The sequence below is a fragment of the Orycteropus afer genome, unplaced genomic scaffold (assembly GCF_000298275.1).
Source record: "Orycteropus afer afer isolate SDZICR_OR568_19922 unplaced genomic scaffold, OryAfe1.0 scaffold00171, whole genome shotgun sequence".
In the NCBI taxonomy this organism is placed as follows: domain Eukaryota; kingdom Metazoa; phylum Chordata; class Mammalia; order Tubulidentata; family Orycteropodidae; genus Orycteropus; species Orycteropus afer.
The window spans coordinates 3419218-3434933 of NW_006921758.1; the positions used below are offsets into that span (position 1 = coordinate 3419218).

The 15716-nt window shown below is 32.5% G+C and overlaps 1 protein-coding gene across 1 annotated transcript in view; it reads left to right on the plus strand.

Moving 5' to 3' along the window:
- Positions 1 to 15716, plus strand: part of C2CD5 (C2 calcium dependent domain containing 5) — a 105070-nt gene that overhangs the window by 44974 nt on the left and 44380 nt on the right. The window contains exons 9-11 of the mRNA XM_042781783.1: positions 729 to 837; positions 3691 to 3756; positions 13024 to 13138. Coding sequence (XP_042637717.1) covers positions 729 to 837; positions 3691 to 3756; positions 13024 to 13138 — 290 coding nt within the window. The remainder of the gene's footprint in view (positions 1 to 728; positions 838 to 3690; positions 3757 to 13023; positions 13139 to 15716) is intronic.

Consider the following 15716-nt stretch of genomic DNA (forward strand, 5'->3'; position numbering starts at 1 on the left):
TTGCTTCTCCTTGTCTCTAAATTGACAAGTTTGATATTCTTAAGAGAGAAAGGGAGACTAAAACTTGGGAGAGTTTTTGGAGTTTTATTGCCTTCCTAGCTCCCAACTAAATACCTCTCTCCCCTTTCCTTAATATACATCCTTGCACTTACATTTGCCTCTGCTGTCCTAGTGTTTATGGAGTAAGGAAAGTGAATGATCCTTCTCAACTATTCTCCACCCACCTCAACTTGATATTTGCCCTTATGGTCTCTCCTTTTCTCTCCCTCAGACATTCATTCTTTTAGATCATTTGCCCCAGTAATACTGGGAGTTATTACCAATAGTTTGGCATTGGGTGTGTACATGAGGGGAGGTCTACCCTACTGAACAATAAATGAGGAGTAGAGAAATAGGGGAATCCCCTCATCCCGTTGTAGTGTTACATTAGGGTAGGAGAGAGGAGGGGAGAGTGGATTCCAAATATCTCAGATTGGAATTCTGAAAACATTTTTTCCTCATTGAAAACTGATAGTGTTTGGATTCCATATCACATTGTATATATGAAAAAAAGGATTTGGAGCTCTAAATATCTAAGGAAACTTTTCATTACAAAACAAGTGTAATGTGTAATGGGTAACCTTTTTGTGTCAAGGGACAGAATACTTTCCTTATGATAAGCTTTTAGTTAGCAATTTTTATACTTTACACATGGTCAGTTTTATTTTTTCCCCATTCTTTCTACTTAGGAATTTCCATTTTTTACCTTGACGGCATTTCCTCCTGGATTTCTTGTGCATGTTGGGGGTGTGGTTAGTGCACGCTCTGTGAAGCTTTTGGATCGCATCCATAATCCTGGTGAGTTCCAGAGAAATTTGTTTTTAATGTTTCATTTACTTAAATGTGATTGTTAAAGAGGATTTTTTATAATGTTTTTTAAGCCAAGCCTATCTGAAAGAGAAATTACAAATAAAGCATAAACTGGCATATGATACTTTTAATACTTGTGGTAATCTTAATTAAAAATAATCAAACTAAGTAGAAGTATATTTTAGTTACTTTTCTATAAAAAACAAGTCTGGATTCATTTCTGAGAATCTTTAAGTAACTTCAGTCAGCTATTTTCTTTGACCTAGGCAGGTAAGAAATTTTATTATTTGACCATTATGACTGTTAATGTGTTCAGTTAATTATTTTTATTAGCACTATTTCTTTATAGATTATTTGAACACTTTTCTTATTCTTAAAAGAGATATTTTTTAATATGTAATTATAAATGTGAAGAATTTTTAAAAATTAAGAATTTAATAAAAGAACCAAAAGTTTCTGGTTCCTTGCTTTCCTCTATATAGCTATTTATTCTGTGTAAGCAAATAAATATGAATAGTAAGTCATTTCTTTAAACATGGGACTATGATTATAAAAGAGCACCAGTAATTTCAGGCCCTTGGATCATAAATGCTCTGGTGATTTTTCTGAAACTAAAATTAGCAAGATAAACAGTAGGAATTGTCTATATGGAGTGTGGACTTGCATCTCCCATTGATTAGATGCTCAAATGTTACTCAAGTCCCTTACTATTTTAATAACATTATCTTAAACTGAAGTCATGTTAGTATTCTATTTTGACATATATGCATATATTTTTGAAAAATTTAAATAGTTACTTACAAAACTTCTTCTGGAGGCTTGTTTTGATACCTTGAAGATAAGAAGAGTAAGATACTTTGAAGTTACTGAATGGAAAACTTTGCTGTTAGTGATTTTGAGCATACAGAGAATTATTGTTCTTTCTATTTTTTAAAATTTAATCTGTGCCCTATGGTTTGATGTCCTCTGAGTTAATAATTACAAATTAACAGAATGGAGTTCTATTGAAAACATATATACTTTTAAATTGGGCAGTAATACTCTGAAAGAGATGTCATAGCCAGGATTATTTAGCTTTAAAGTTTAGCCATTATATCTTTTAAGGAATAGACTAGTCTTTTTCTCCTCTAGTCCCCCCCCCCCCCCTTTTTTTTCCTGTTCCTTTTTTTCTGGTCAATTTAAGATCTTTTCTTCTTTGTAGTATTTGTATAATCTGCAGTAATTAAATGCAAATTCAGGCTGATGCCAACTTAATGTATTGAGATCTTGAAGACTGTGCTGAGTCTCAAAAGTGCTGTACTTATTAGGAACTTGAAAAATTTGGAAAGGGCAAATTTGAAATACCTGTTATTAAGCTATGTGACCCAAGGCTACTTACCTGCGTTTCTGTGAACATTGACGCAAATATTTTTATACATGGCAACTGCCAACGTGAAGGTCCAAAAGTAGTTTCAGGACTATACCTAATTGTTGCTAATATCTCCACTTAAAGAGCCTTGGTGGCACAATGGTTAGGCACTCAGCTGCTAACTGAAACATTAGTGCTTTGAACCCATCAGCAGCTCCTAAGGAGAAAAGACCTGGTGATCTCCTCCTGTAACAGGATTACAGCCTACCAAACTCCTATGGAGAAGTTCTAGTCTGTCTTATACGGTCACTTGATGAGTTGTTATCTACTCAAAAGCAAATAACATGAAATGTCTCCTGTTAACTGAAAACAATTTGATTTTATTTTGTTGCTTCCATGTACTCTGAGTAAACTGTTGAGTCTGGGAGAACAAATGAAGATTATTTAAATTTAAGTAGAGAACTGTATTTAATTGTCATTACTATTCACAAAAAAACTGTTTCTTGAGGAATTATCATACTTATCAATTACATCTTTCTAAGAGTTGTAAGAATTCTGGGCCAGAGAAGAAACAGGAATCCTTATTTACAGAACTTTTTGTGTTTTGTAATTGCCAGTTCATATATTCTCTTTTTTCCCCTTTCATAATATTTTTTCAGTTCACATGTAGAGATTCTTAGTTACAAATGGATTACTTTCCAAAAGATTGTGGGCCTATACATATAAGTGCTTTTAATGATATATTTTCATTTTGTTTATTTTTAATAAAATGCATATCAATTATATATTCCATTAGTTCCAATATAATATTATTTTTATTTAAAACATCACAGTGTTTGGATTGTTGCATGTATGTATTATACACTAAAAAAGAAAATTTCCTCAAGAATATTTTATCTCCAGAACCCTTAAATAATTATTTACAGAAAAAAAAATTATTGAAAAAGGCTGAATGTTAATACAAAATCAGACAAAACGCTAGCATTCTACCATAATGTTTTTTTAATTAGCTTAGTGACACTGAGCTACCCTGCTCAGAGAAACTAATGATAGATTGAAATGCATGTGCTAATGTTGAAAGTGCTGTTTGCACTCTCAAAAGAATCTTACAGCTACTTTTTAATATGGGAAATTATTATTTCACATCCACAATAGAAGTAAAAATCTTATTTTAAAACTAATACCACATGAAGTATTTTAGAAGTATTTTTTTAAGTACTTCCTCCTTTTTAAAATATTAAGGAAACAAGCACATATCACATGGGGTGGTTTAAACATCAAGGTAATTATCCTAAGAAGATTTTAGTTGATGTAGATTATTATAGCATGCTCCTTCTTTCCTTTCTACTTCTTATTAACTCTGCTATCTATGTCTTTCCAGTTCCTGTCGAGTGGTGTTGTTAATTATGTTATTGTTTGTAGTATTTTTTTTTGTTTTATTCCTACTCTTCTGCACTTAAAACTGATCTACTAATTTGCTGTTTTGAACTCAGCCTTTGTCGGAATTATGGGTAACACAAGACCTTACAAACTGCTAGACTGGAATAGTTTCAATTCAGGTATTTTAATGATCATTCAGTACTACATATGCTGACAAAAATTATGGCAGCTCAGTGAAGTTTTTAGAAATGTTTTAGATTAAATAGGTTTAATGTCATTTCAATTTATACAGCTACATACTCAATACATCTGTTATAACTTGTAATTACTATGGAAATGCAAGTATAAAAATATGTTAACTAAAATGAATTAATCAAATCCGTAGAAATACCATAAATTGTGAATGTCTTTTTTTTAAGATGATTAACTTTCAGAATGATAAAAACATATTTATTATGTTTTGGACATCTTTTTCCACATCAAATAAATGACACAGACATTAATTTTAAGAGTAAGTAAATATTTGTTAAATATGTAATGACTATTAAATGACTAGTTTGATAATCTTGAAATAAAGTCTATTTAAACTTTAGATTTCAATTAAATACACTTAGTATTCCATGAAATGGTATAAAAGTTATAACTGTTAGCATTTTTACTTGCAGTTTTAGAAGTGTTCCAAAATATTATAACTAAGAACATATATATATGAATTCTTTTCCTTTTTGCATAAAAATATTTCTTTTTCGTTAATTTTACATGTGATTACAGTCTGTAGCTTTTAAAGACAACAAACCAAGATAGAGAATTTTACAGCTGATTGTGTGATTTAGAGTTATAACCAATTAATCTTTCTTTTTGATAAAAGCATATTCTCCTACTAATATAAATATCTAAATTTTACATTATCTATTTTCTAGATTAAATAGCAAAACCATTTTGAATCAGTATCAGAAGCTAGTAATTTGCCTAAAAATCTTTTTCAGTTCTTTGTGCCATAAAGTATATATCTGTTTATAGAAAAACAAAAGTGACAACAAAGAAATAGGGACTCGAACTTTTAGATAATATCCCATAATCTTTCAATATTGTTAACTTTTTTGCTCTTAGGAGACCAAGATGCATTTCTACTGTAAGTAATGCCTATTTCACTATGAAGTGACATGTGTTCATCATGTAGATTTACCTAAATTCAGTCTAGTAAACAACCTGATCATGTCCAGCCTTTGCAGATCTAGACTAACATCAATGGGTAAATCTTTAGGGAAATTACCTCTGTTTCCTGTCTAAGTTTCTGCCAGTGTGTTGTCACATTGGTTAGAATTAAAATTCTCATTTTTTAATGTAATATTTTAGAATTTAATTTTAGTGAGAAACTAGAAATAGCCTGCTGGATTAATGTAATAAAGATGTTATGTTTTCAAAATGGGCAGATTGGCATAATGGGAAGAGAAAAAGACTCATAATATAGAAAAATGACATTGTGAGCAGATTGATCTTTAATAACTTAAGGAACTGAAATCTTGTTAGGCCAAACCTGTTTATGGTTAGATATGTGCCAATCAGATGACAGAACAGTCTTGGGAAGTGGAAAAGACAAAACTGATGTATAATAGGAACATTATCCTATGTGAGCAGAATTATAGAATTTGGCAAGGGGAAACATGGTTGAGGAAGCAGTATATCTTGCCATCATTTAAAATAAGTTCAAGTCATAAGTGTATGAAGAAAAAAGATGAATAAAGATGCTAAGATATTAAAAGCACATAAAAGATGATACTTTCAGTTTAATGTTCCCATAGTAGTTTGTTTTTGCTTGAAGTATTAGAATCTTTCTGGTACCTGCTGGTACATCTTCAGAATCAGATAGATTTGGATGTTAGTAAAGGCGCTCTGGTAGCGTAGTACTTGAGGCATTTGACTGCTAACCAGAAGGTTGGCGATTCAAACCCACCAGCCACTCCACAGAAGGAAGATTGGGAAGTCTACTTCCATAAAGATTTACTCCTTCAGAAACCCAAAAGGGGTTGCTATGAGTCAGAATTGACTTGATGGCAGTGAGTTTGGCTTTTTGGTTTATAGGAAATGCATTTGATAGTTCTGAAAAAAATGTGATATATTTGGTAAATATATTTAAATTTTTCATGTATTCTTTTCTGTAATTTGAGAGTATTTACCCACTGATTTTTGGTATCACCATAGTAAGTCAAGAATTGACCATGTTAGGAAAAAAATAATTGTAATACATCTTTTATTAATGCTAGAAATTGTTCATCCATACTGTAGTTCCAGGATTCTTTACAACTGTATATTATATGATGTATCATCATTGTAATAGTAGCCTTCCAAAGAAAAGAAAAAGGAATACAATCATATTAAATACAGTCATTAATTGTTAGACATTCTTACTTCAGAAACAATAAAATATGGAAAGACGATTTACAATAGGAAAGCATATCACACAGTAATTTTTCATAAAATATGGTATACCATACAAGCATTTATTAGAACTTATTTTGTGTCACATACTAGATATTAATGAGCAAAGACGACAGTCCCCTCATCTTCATGAAGCTTATATTCTGGAAGGACAGACAAACAGACAAGTGGTTTATTATGTCACATTGTGTGCTGCAAGATACAGAGTTAAAGAGGAAGGCATGATTAAGTACATGACAGGGAAGGTTACAGAAGTGTTAAGTCTTGAGTTCAGTTTTGAAGGATATAGAAAATGTAGATTAGTAAATATATATTTCAGACAGTGTATTTGGAGCCATATTAATATGTACGGTGTGGTTCTGCAACTTCTAGTATTTGCAAAACAAAATCTGGTACTCTTGAATGATGTTTAAGTCGTTACTTAATGCTTACTAAGTTGTCTGCCACCCAGCACAAAATGTCTTGGTTAGTTCAGGTTTTTTTTTCTCTTTCCTATCTCCCTTTTTCCTGTTTTACTGTCTTAAGTTTGTGTTGACTAAGTGATAGAAAATATTTCTATGAAACAGGAAGAAGGGAGCTCAAGATCTGAAAAGTACCTTTTTTAATTTTTTTTTTTTTTAATTTTGCTTCTTTATTTCTGGCCTAGTGCTAGATTTTGAAAAAGGCAAGATGATTCTTGCTGTTAGAGTGTAGGATGTAGCATATATAGATCCGTGTGACATGTCAGTAATGGGATAGGAATCAGACAGGAGCTGATGGTCATATTTACCCTGTATCTTTGACTGCAGGGTGGAAATGGGTTTAATGGAAGTAAACTGAGACAGGGCTACCATTTAGTAGACTGTGTGATAGTCTAGGTCATGCAGAGATGTGTCAGGTCTAGGGTTTGGTGGTGATAGGAGAGCTAATGTTCATAGAGCATTTATTGTGTGCCAAACACTCTTCTAAGTGTGTCACAATAGTAAATCATTTAATCCTTAAAATATGTTTCTGAGGTAGGCACTATTTGACCTCAGATAAGCAAAATGACCCATAGCAATTTGCCCCAGACAAGGTAAGTAGAAAATGGATAAGTCCAGTTGGAACCTGAATACTCTAGTACTTCTCACTAAACCATAAATTCAAGAAATATTAAGAATGTACAATTAGTAAGATTTAGTAATTAGAATGTTAGGGAGTAAACCACAATCTTTGTAGCTTTCAGCTGAGAGAAAAAGATAAGAGAAATAATTACCCCACCTCTGCAAGTCTAAATTCCCAGCAAACATTTGACTTCTATCATTTGGAAACTTGAGTTTATTTGAAAGTTGAATTGTGAAAAATATTATAAGACCATATTTTAATAGCTATAGCTTAGTATTTCTCAAAGACTGATTTTTTTTTTCTCCTAACTTTACCACCAAAAGTATTTCTGAATAGCTCACACTTAGTTTTTTAATCAGTGATAAGTTTAGGTAGTTGAGGAAAATTTGCTTTTCTTTCTCTATATAGAGTGCATGTCAGCTTAGATATTTTAAAACAAGTTGCAAGAAGATGTAAGTGGTTGTATAATGTGGTTTGAAAAGTATCAGTTTAAAATAGCTTCTAAACTTAGTAAATATTTTTAAAAGTTACTGTTTTAAGCCCTAAGTTAGTAAAACTAGATAAATTTTGTTTTTTTAGAATACTTTTAAAGTTTTTAAAATATATTTTGGACAAAGTATAGAATTTAGGACATATTCTTGTAGGATTTTTTCAGTCTTATAATCAACTTTTAGTGGAGTAAATTTGGATGGGACAGGACCAGGTAGTGTTTCATTTTGTTGTTACATAGAAAGGGTTCCGTGAGTTCCGACTCACAGCATCTAACAACGACTACGGTTGGTTAGCTTTAGATTAGGGATCTGAAACAGGAAAATGTTACTCCTTTTCATTAGCCATCAGAAATATTATTATTTAGATTTACCTTATTTTGGGAGCAAAAGTCAATAGTTAAGATCTAGAATATGCATAACTATTACTTTGAAATATTTAATTTTAACAAGATATGAGTCAGCTGATGTGTTAAGAAATATTTATAGGTATACACATCAGTCTGCTCATCCATATTAACTTTTTTTTTTTTTTTTAGTTTTATTTAATGGATCTTCATAGAGTGACTGCCATGTGCTGAGCACTGTATTGGGTACTAGGGGCACCATTGATGATGAATCAGGCAAGCATCCTATTCACACACTCAGTCTGGGCTGTTTCTTAGAGTACTTAGCTCTGTGTGTGTGTGTGTGTGTGTGTGTGTTAAATGTGGCTTTCTTGGAAATGAAGTTCTACTTATGATCTGTTATTCTTTTCACTACATCTGAGAGGTACTTATAAGCAGATGCAAAACTAAGCCTAAAATAGTTAAGCAGGATTTGACTTTTATTATTTTAATAAGGTTTTTCAGGAAGTAGATATATACAACTCAAGAAGCCATAAATATAGCATGTGTGATATGTGAAGTATTCTTTATTAGTAGTAATATTGTGGTAATGAATATTCTGTTTTATATATTTAAAGAATGACATTTCATAATTAAGGAGTAGATTACATGTCTGACCTTTTTTTTTTACAACATGGGTTATATCCTAGCTATCATCCTAACGTCTCAAATAACTACGTCTTCATGTTTGCTCTGTATTAACCATATCACTTCCTCTTTAAAAAGACTCTTCTTCCTTAGCCTGGTACTGAATCCCCACTAATTTTGAGATTGTATATTCCTTTGAACCTTAACTCTCTTAATTTCTACTTCATTAGGGGAAATATATCTTCTTCAGTGGTTGTTATCAGTTGGAATATTACTTTCATATATTTGAGAATGTAGCTTTTAGTGTTGCCCATTAACAAGATAAAGTTTCATTTAAATTTAAAAGCCTTTGTCTGATCCAAATGAACACTTTATCTTTTCTTGTTCATTTGAAAATTAGCGTAAATAACTGCCCATTTTTTTTTCTTTCAACCAGATTAAAAGATTGTCAAGGGCAGGGTTATTCTTAGCGTAGTGCCTAAGGCACTTGACTGTTAACCAGAAGGCTGGCAGTTCAAACCCACCAGCCACTCCTCGGAAGGAAGGTTAGGTAATCTACTTCGGTAGTGATACTGCCTTGGAAACCCAAGGAGGGGTCACTATGAGTTGGTCAGACTTCATGCAAATAACAACAGCACAATAGAGCTATATAAATATAGAACTGAATTTAACACCCTAGGTTGTCACTGCTTCTTAGTTGCAAATGTATGGATTGCTTGTAGTCTCAAAGGGATAGAATTCAATAAAGATATTTTGTTCAGTTTGTTTTCTGAAATGTAAACTATTACTGTCAGTTGGAAACCTTTACCAGTTTCACCTGTATTTAACTAACATGATGATAATAAGATGCTAAAAAGATGGCAAGATATCAAGCTATGGCCATGCTCTAGAAAAGTAATGGTAGTAAAAAATGAATTAGTTGTGATGTCCGTACAAATGTTCCAATTATTACCTCCGAAAGATACGTCAGTGATACATGGCTCTAGAGCTCAATTCATACCTACAGTTAAAAGGAATATATTAAAAGATTTGTGATATTATCTATGAAGAGTTTTGACTCACAGAAGAAAAAACACAAAGTAGCACAAAGTATAAGTTGTATAATTAAATCTTTCTTAGAATGATTTTTTTTAATAATTATAAATTATCATATAAATTATGAAGAAGAGCATGGCATTTAAAGTGAAGAGATTTTTCTTTTTCGTGGCATCTCTGAAATGTTTATTACATGGGTTCCTCACATCTTTGCTGTATACACTTCAAATGCCGCAATTGTATGGCTTGTATAGTTGCCATACTTTTTAAAGCTAGATTCTTTATTTTACCTTTTATATAAGTGTGAGAGAGCCTCAATTTTGTAGAGTGAGTAAAATAATTCAGATTTACTAGTATGGTGCTTGTAAGCATGTAGTTAGCAGTTTTTAAATCTTAAAAATTCTACTATAGAGTTTAAATAATTATGATACTTCTGAATTTTCATTTGCAGCAAATTAGTCTGAATCATAATATTACTTTAATGTTGTCTCCTTCATTTCTGGCATTAATATACTACAGGCTTTGAAGACAAGTTTAATTTTCTTTAATATTAAATAAAGTGATTAACCTTAATTGTATATTAATTAACAACCCATAAATTTAATAAGCAAGTAATACATCCTCAGTTTCTTACTTAGAGTTTTAGAAAATTATTAGTACAATGACTAGTTTGTGATTAAGTGCTCCCTACTGTATGCTTGCCTTGCTTTCACCTAGAATCTAGGGCCATTACTTTCTGTAACCATTTCAGTGAGCTGCCATAGTTTTCAGTCTGTACTGTCACCTGATCCAAGCATGCGCCAAAATACCCACTGTTTCTAGCTCCTGTCTGCTGAATCTGCTTTGCAAACCCTTCGTTCTTTGAGCTTTTGCTTTAACCCAAAACCAAATTTAAGAAATTCTTTGGAGTGTGGACATATACCATTTGCTTCCTTAGCTTCCATGTTATGTAACTCTTTAGCGTTTTTTTAAACTTGTAAATACTTTATTATATACAACAATAGCATCCCCATTTGCAAATGTGTGGCTCATGTGTCAAAATAAAAGCTGCTTGTGAATTTGTCAGAAAAATATGAATGCTACACTTGCGCTGCATTCAGTTGTTTCGTTTTTTTGTTTTGTTTTTTTAATCAGCCACTTACTCTTCCATAGTGTTTGGTTTAATTATCTGATTATTTTATGTGTTATCTCAAGGTAAGTTTGATGTAAATAAATTTGTATTTTATGTGGTTACACGTATTTCACAGTAATTATTATGGCATTTCCATTTAAGACATGCTGGCCATTTCTAAATAAATATATTTGAATTTAAAATAAGTAGCTTCCTCTACTTCTCATTAACTTTTAGAACATCTATGGATTACTGCCTATGAATTTCACTTTTAAAATAGAAAACTTGAGGTGCCATGTATTATTTGTGGTACAGCATAGGCAAATCTAATGTGAAAAAAGTCCATTCTATAAAAAAATTATTTATCTCGGTAAATAAAAAATAATTATTTAAACTGAAGTATATATTTTTAAAATTATTTTTTAAACTGAAGTATATTCCAACTATTTTTTATAATACCTGTTTTTGCAAAATCATAAATAATTTGATAGATTAGACCAGCTACTAGAACAGTAGTTTATCTTATGATATAAACATTCCCATTTAGGAAAGGGTGATATTCAGTGGATGTTCAAATTGGTCTACAAATTTGTCTTAGAAGAAAAGGAGAATGGATTTGAAAGTGCATTTGTGCTGTTAATATATGCATTTCAGTTAGGAATACGAAAAAATTCTCTCACACTGTAATGTATGTACAAAAAGGGCCACCTAATTGTCTTACACATTTAATCCATAATATTGATTGGTAATACCATATTGTAGTCTTTTCTATTTCTTTTCCTCTTGTCTTTGTTTTATCTTATACTTTGATCTTTTCCTCAGTTTCCTGGAGTCTGCATTTCTTTCTTTTCTTCTGAAAGAAAGTTTTAGGGTAGCTCTGTCTTGGATCCAAAACCTTAATTCAAGAACTGATGTGCATCATTTGTAGTTCTGGCTTTTATCTGCCCATTTCTTCCTCTTGCTGATCTCCTCCCCGTGGAGGTAACAAAGTCAAACATCATGTTAATGTGAGCTATAACAAGCCTCTTAACCTTTCTTTACTTTGCTATCTTCAGTATTTTAATAGTGAGTATAATTCTACTTGTTCTACTTATTTGGAAAAATATATTTTGAAATTTGGATACAAACTGCGATTCAAAAATAGGAAGTGTGTGATTTGTTTGATTTTTCAGTTTTAGTAGTGTTTTTTATGTGAAAAATTCACAGTAAGAGCTTAGCATTCTATTTAGAGATGATTGTGTTATTTTTCAAATCATATTGTTCCCAAGTGGGAATGGCCACAAATAGAAGCAAATCAGGGTATGCTGATTATACATGGTTTCTGATTTTAACATCTCTGCACATTACAAGTTACTATAATTTGCAGCTGCTGTTCACTATTAGTTTGCAGCTAAACACACGTGATTAGGAAGTATGTGTAACAGATGCTCCTTTATTATGCTCCATTACAAGCAATGGGGAGCTCTGGTAGCATAATGCCTAAGGCACTTGACTGCTAATCAGAAGTCTGGTGGTTCAAACCCACTAGCCACTCCTCAGAAGGAAGATGGGCAATCTACTTCGTTAGTGATACTGCCTCGGAAACCCAAGGAGGGGTCGCTATGAGTCGGGTCCGACTCTATGGGACATAACAACAACATTACAAGCAATATTGGTCTTCTCTATGGTAATAAAATACAACTCTGTGATTCTAAGCCATTTTCTTAATTATAGTCTTACAGAGAGTTTATAGTATTCTGTCTAAAATTAACCCTTACGTACATTAACCAGATTATTTGTATTAATCTTTCAAATGTGTTTTTTGAACTTTTTTGGTTGGTTACTCCCTTTATTTCTTGTCACTTTGCTTTAGAAGTCACATCTCTTTAGACGCATGGCTTCAGATGAGTTTCTCTTTTAATGTTGGCAAACTTTTTTTGCCTTATAAAATATATTTATCAGAAAATAAAATTACAGTAAAATTATAGATATGACACATAAAATGTTCCCCCAGAGAGGTGAGACATAGCATATCCTCTCAGTTTAAGATTAGAATCTGAAACTCTGGGTCTGCATTTGAAGTTGTGGTTAGTAAAATACAGGTGCCCCTTAAAGTAATAAAACAAATAGAACTGACTGTTTTATTTTCCAGTAGTCAAGTTTAAAATGTTAAATCTTATCCTTTTTTCAGAGGTAATATTTTAAAGATGAGAACTTTTAAAAGCTGTTACAGAGCAGTGTTTCTTTACCTCCTAGAGAATGTTTGTTTTAAACATTTCTTGTTCATATAGACAATGTACTATTGAGTAGTGAACTGATTTAAAATTTATTTTTCAGATGAACCAGAAACTCGAGATGCATGGTGGGCAGAAATCAGACAAGAAATAAAATCACATGCTAAAGCATTAGGCTGTCATGCTGTAGTGGGCTACAGTGAATCGACTAGCATCTGGTAAATGATAACAAGTTGGTTTTCTAGATGCCGTAATTGATAGAATGTCAACTTAAAGAGAAGAAGCTTTATGCAAATACAGAGAAAAGAAGGCTAGTGAAGTGGTAGGAACAAGGGCTTTGGAGTGTATCAGATAGAGTTTCTCATGCCATCTTTTTTCCTTAATCAGTGTGAAACCTTGGGAAAGTTACTCAATTCCTCAGCCTCAATTTATACATTAAAACGGAGATAATACCACTATCAAATAAGGTTATTGAGGATTAAATGAGAATGTAATGTTGCACATAGCAAATATTAACATACGGCCTGCATTACTCCAGTTGTAACTTTGCTGTCTTCTACTGGGACCTTTGGAATTCCTGATTGATTGTAAATGTGTCTTGAAAATTTATTTATGAACTTATTTACTTCCTTCTAATAACTGCAGCGTAACTTTCTCCTGACAATAAAGTATCCTTTCTAACTCTACCCAATCATAAAGTGTCTTTATTCCTTTTTCTTCTATGTTCATTTGAATAGCCTCTCCTCCTTTAAAGTCCATTCCATTCCACTGTTCAGAGGTACCTACTCAAACTGTTCTTCTGCTTTTTAAATTACTTTTCTTCTGTCTCCTTATCTACATCTCCTCCAGTCATTCATGTTATTGCCTAATAGCCTTGCATTGTAGTTTCTTGTTCTCAAGTCCCTTGTTCCCACTTGACTTTCAACCATATTTTGAACCTTATTATTGCTAGAAATGTTCTACTTTAAAAATTTGAAACTATAAAATTTTAATCTCAGATCATAACTTAACATTTTTCTGCCCATTTCATTTGCTCATTTACATTACTACTTTGTTCTTTACCCTTGTCTTAACTGAGACTTTTCCCAGTTCATCACTTAAGTTCTGGTTTGACTTTCTGTTTTGCCGTTCTTGAACCCCACTTTTAGCCCCTTCAAAAAAAGTTTTATTCCTATCACGCTAGAAACCCTTTGACTTTCCACTGCCTTCTCCTTTCACCTTTTATTCTTAGATAATTCTTACTGCCAGATGTGTCTGCTGTTGTGATTATTCCTTTTAGAGAAAAATCATTAAACTGCACTAACTCTAGGTATTACAGAGCTATGCTATTTTATGCTTTGTACGGCCTCTCTTTTTCTTGGAAGACCATTATTTATGCCCTTGAGCTATTCTATTCCCTTAGTTCTACTCTTGTTAAATTGCTAACTTTGTCATCCTTACTTATCCTGCCTTACTCCTCAGTGGGTAGTCTTGGCTCATTCTTTGATTTGGGGGAAGATACCTTCAGCTCCTAGAGATAGGATTTCAAAAGACAGTTCTTGCCATCATACTCACATTCTGTTGGGATATTATGCCAGTATAATAAACTTTATGGTAGAGATGTCCTGGCTGCTTTGAGATCACAGAAGGTTGGAGGTCAGGAGGATTGGGAGGAAGTGTCAGTGAAGTAATGCTTGAACTGGGCCTTGGAGGATGAGTATGAATTCCATAAATGAGGAAAAGAGGCATAGGGATAGCATTCCACACTATGGAATCACATGTATGCAGAACAAGAGATTAGATGGCTAGAGAAAAGTCACAAACGCGGGAGTGGTTGGAAATGAGTCCATTTTATTTACTTATAAATTTCAGTTGATCTGATGCAAGCGCCTTCATTTCTTTCTCTGACTTCAAAATAAATAAACAAAAAACTTTGTATTTCAATCCTGTCTTTTTCCTGTTCTTACTCATCCTACCTAATAATAATGGATTTAACTCCTTGATACGGAGTTCCACTCTTTCAGTTCCTTGGTTGAAAAACCATCAGCAGCTCCATGTTACTCAGTGAGTGAAGTGTTGGCTTTTCACTAACCACTTAGCTTTTCGGCCTGCCCTCCCTCTACTCATTTAAGTTCAGTGACCATTTTTTTTCTGTCTTTCAGGCTTTTGTTCCATTTATCCATTGTTTCTACCATTTCATCCTCAGACTACTGCTTTTCTCATTTTCTTTGAGTAACCTCATACAATAATTGTGTTGATCATTTAACATTTTAGTTTTTGAATTAAAAAGTTTTCTTTTGAAGAATTATTTTGAAAAATCATTTTTTAACATACATGTAAATGATGTAGTGTAAGCTCCTTTTAGTATATTTTGGATACTGTATTGTTTCAGATATATTTGTTATTAAATTTAAATCAAGCTATAGGAATATAGAAACTTACATGGCTATGCTCTTAGAAAATTTTTAATAAAATTTAATGTGCTTTTAAAGAGTATTTTAATAAAATTCAATGAATTATTGCTGAATTCAGCAATGTAGGTTGTTAGTTTATAATCGGAAACATTCCAGTCTCTCAGTCTTACCATTTTTTAAAGGAAACTATTGTTGTTGTTGTTGTTATGTGCCATCAAGTCAGACCCAACTCATAGCGACCCCTCCTTGGGTTTCTGAGGTGGTATCACTACGGAAGTAGATTGCCAGCCTTCCTTCTGAGGAGTGCCTGGTGGGTTTGAACCACCAGCCTTCTGGTTAGCAGTCAGGTGCCTTAGGCACTACGCCACCAGAGCTCTCTCATTGTTTATAAATTTTAAGTAAT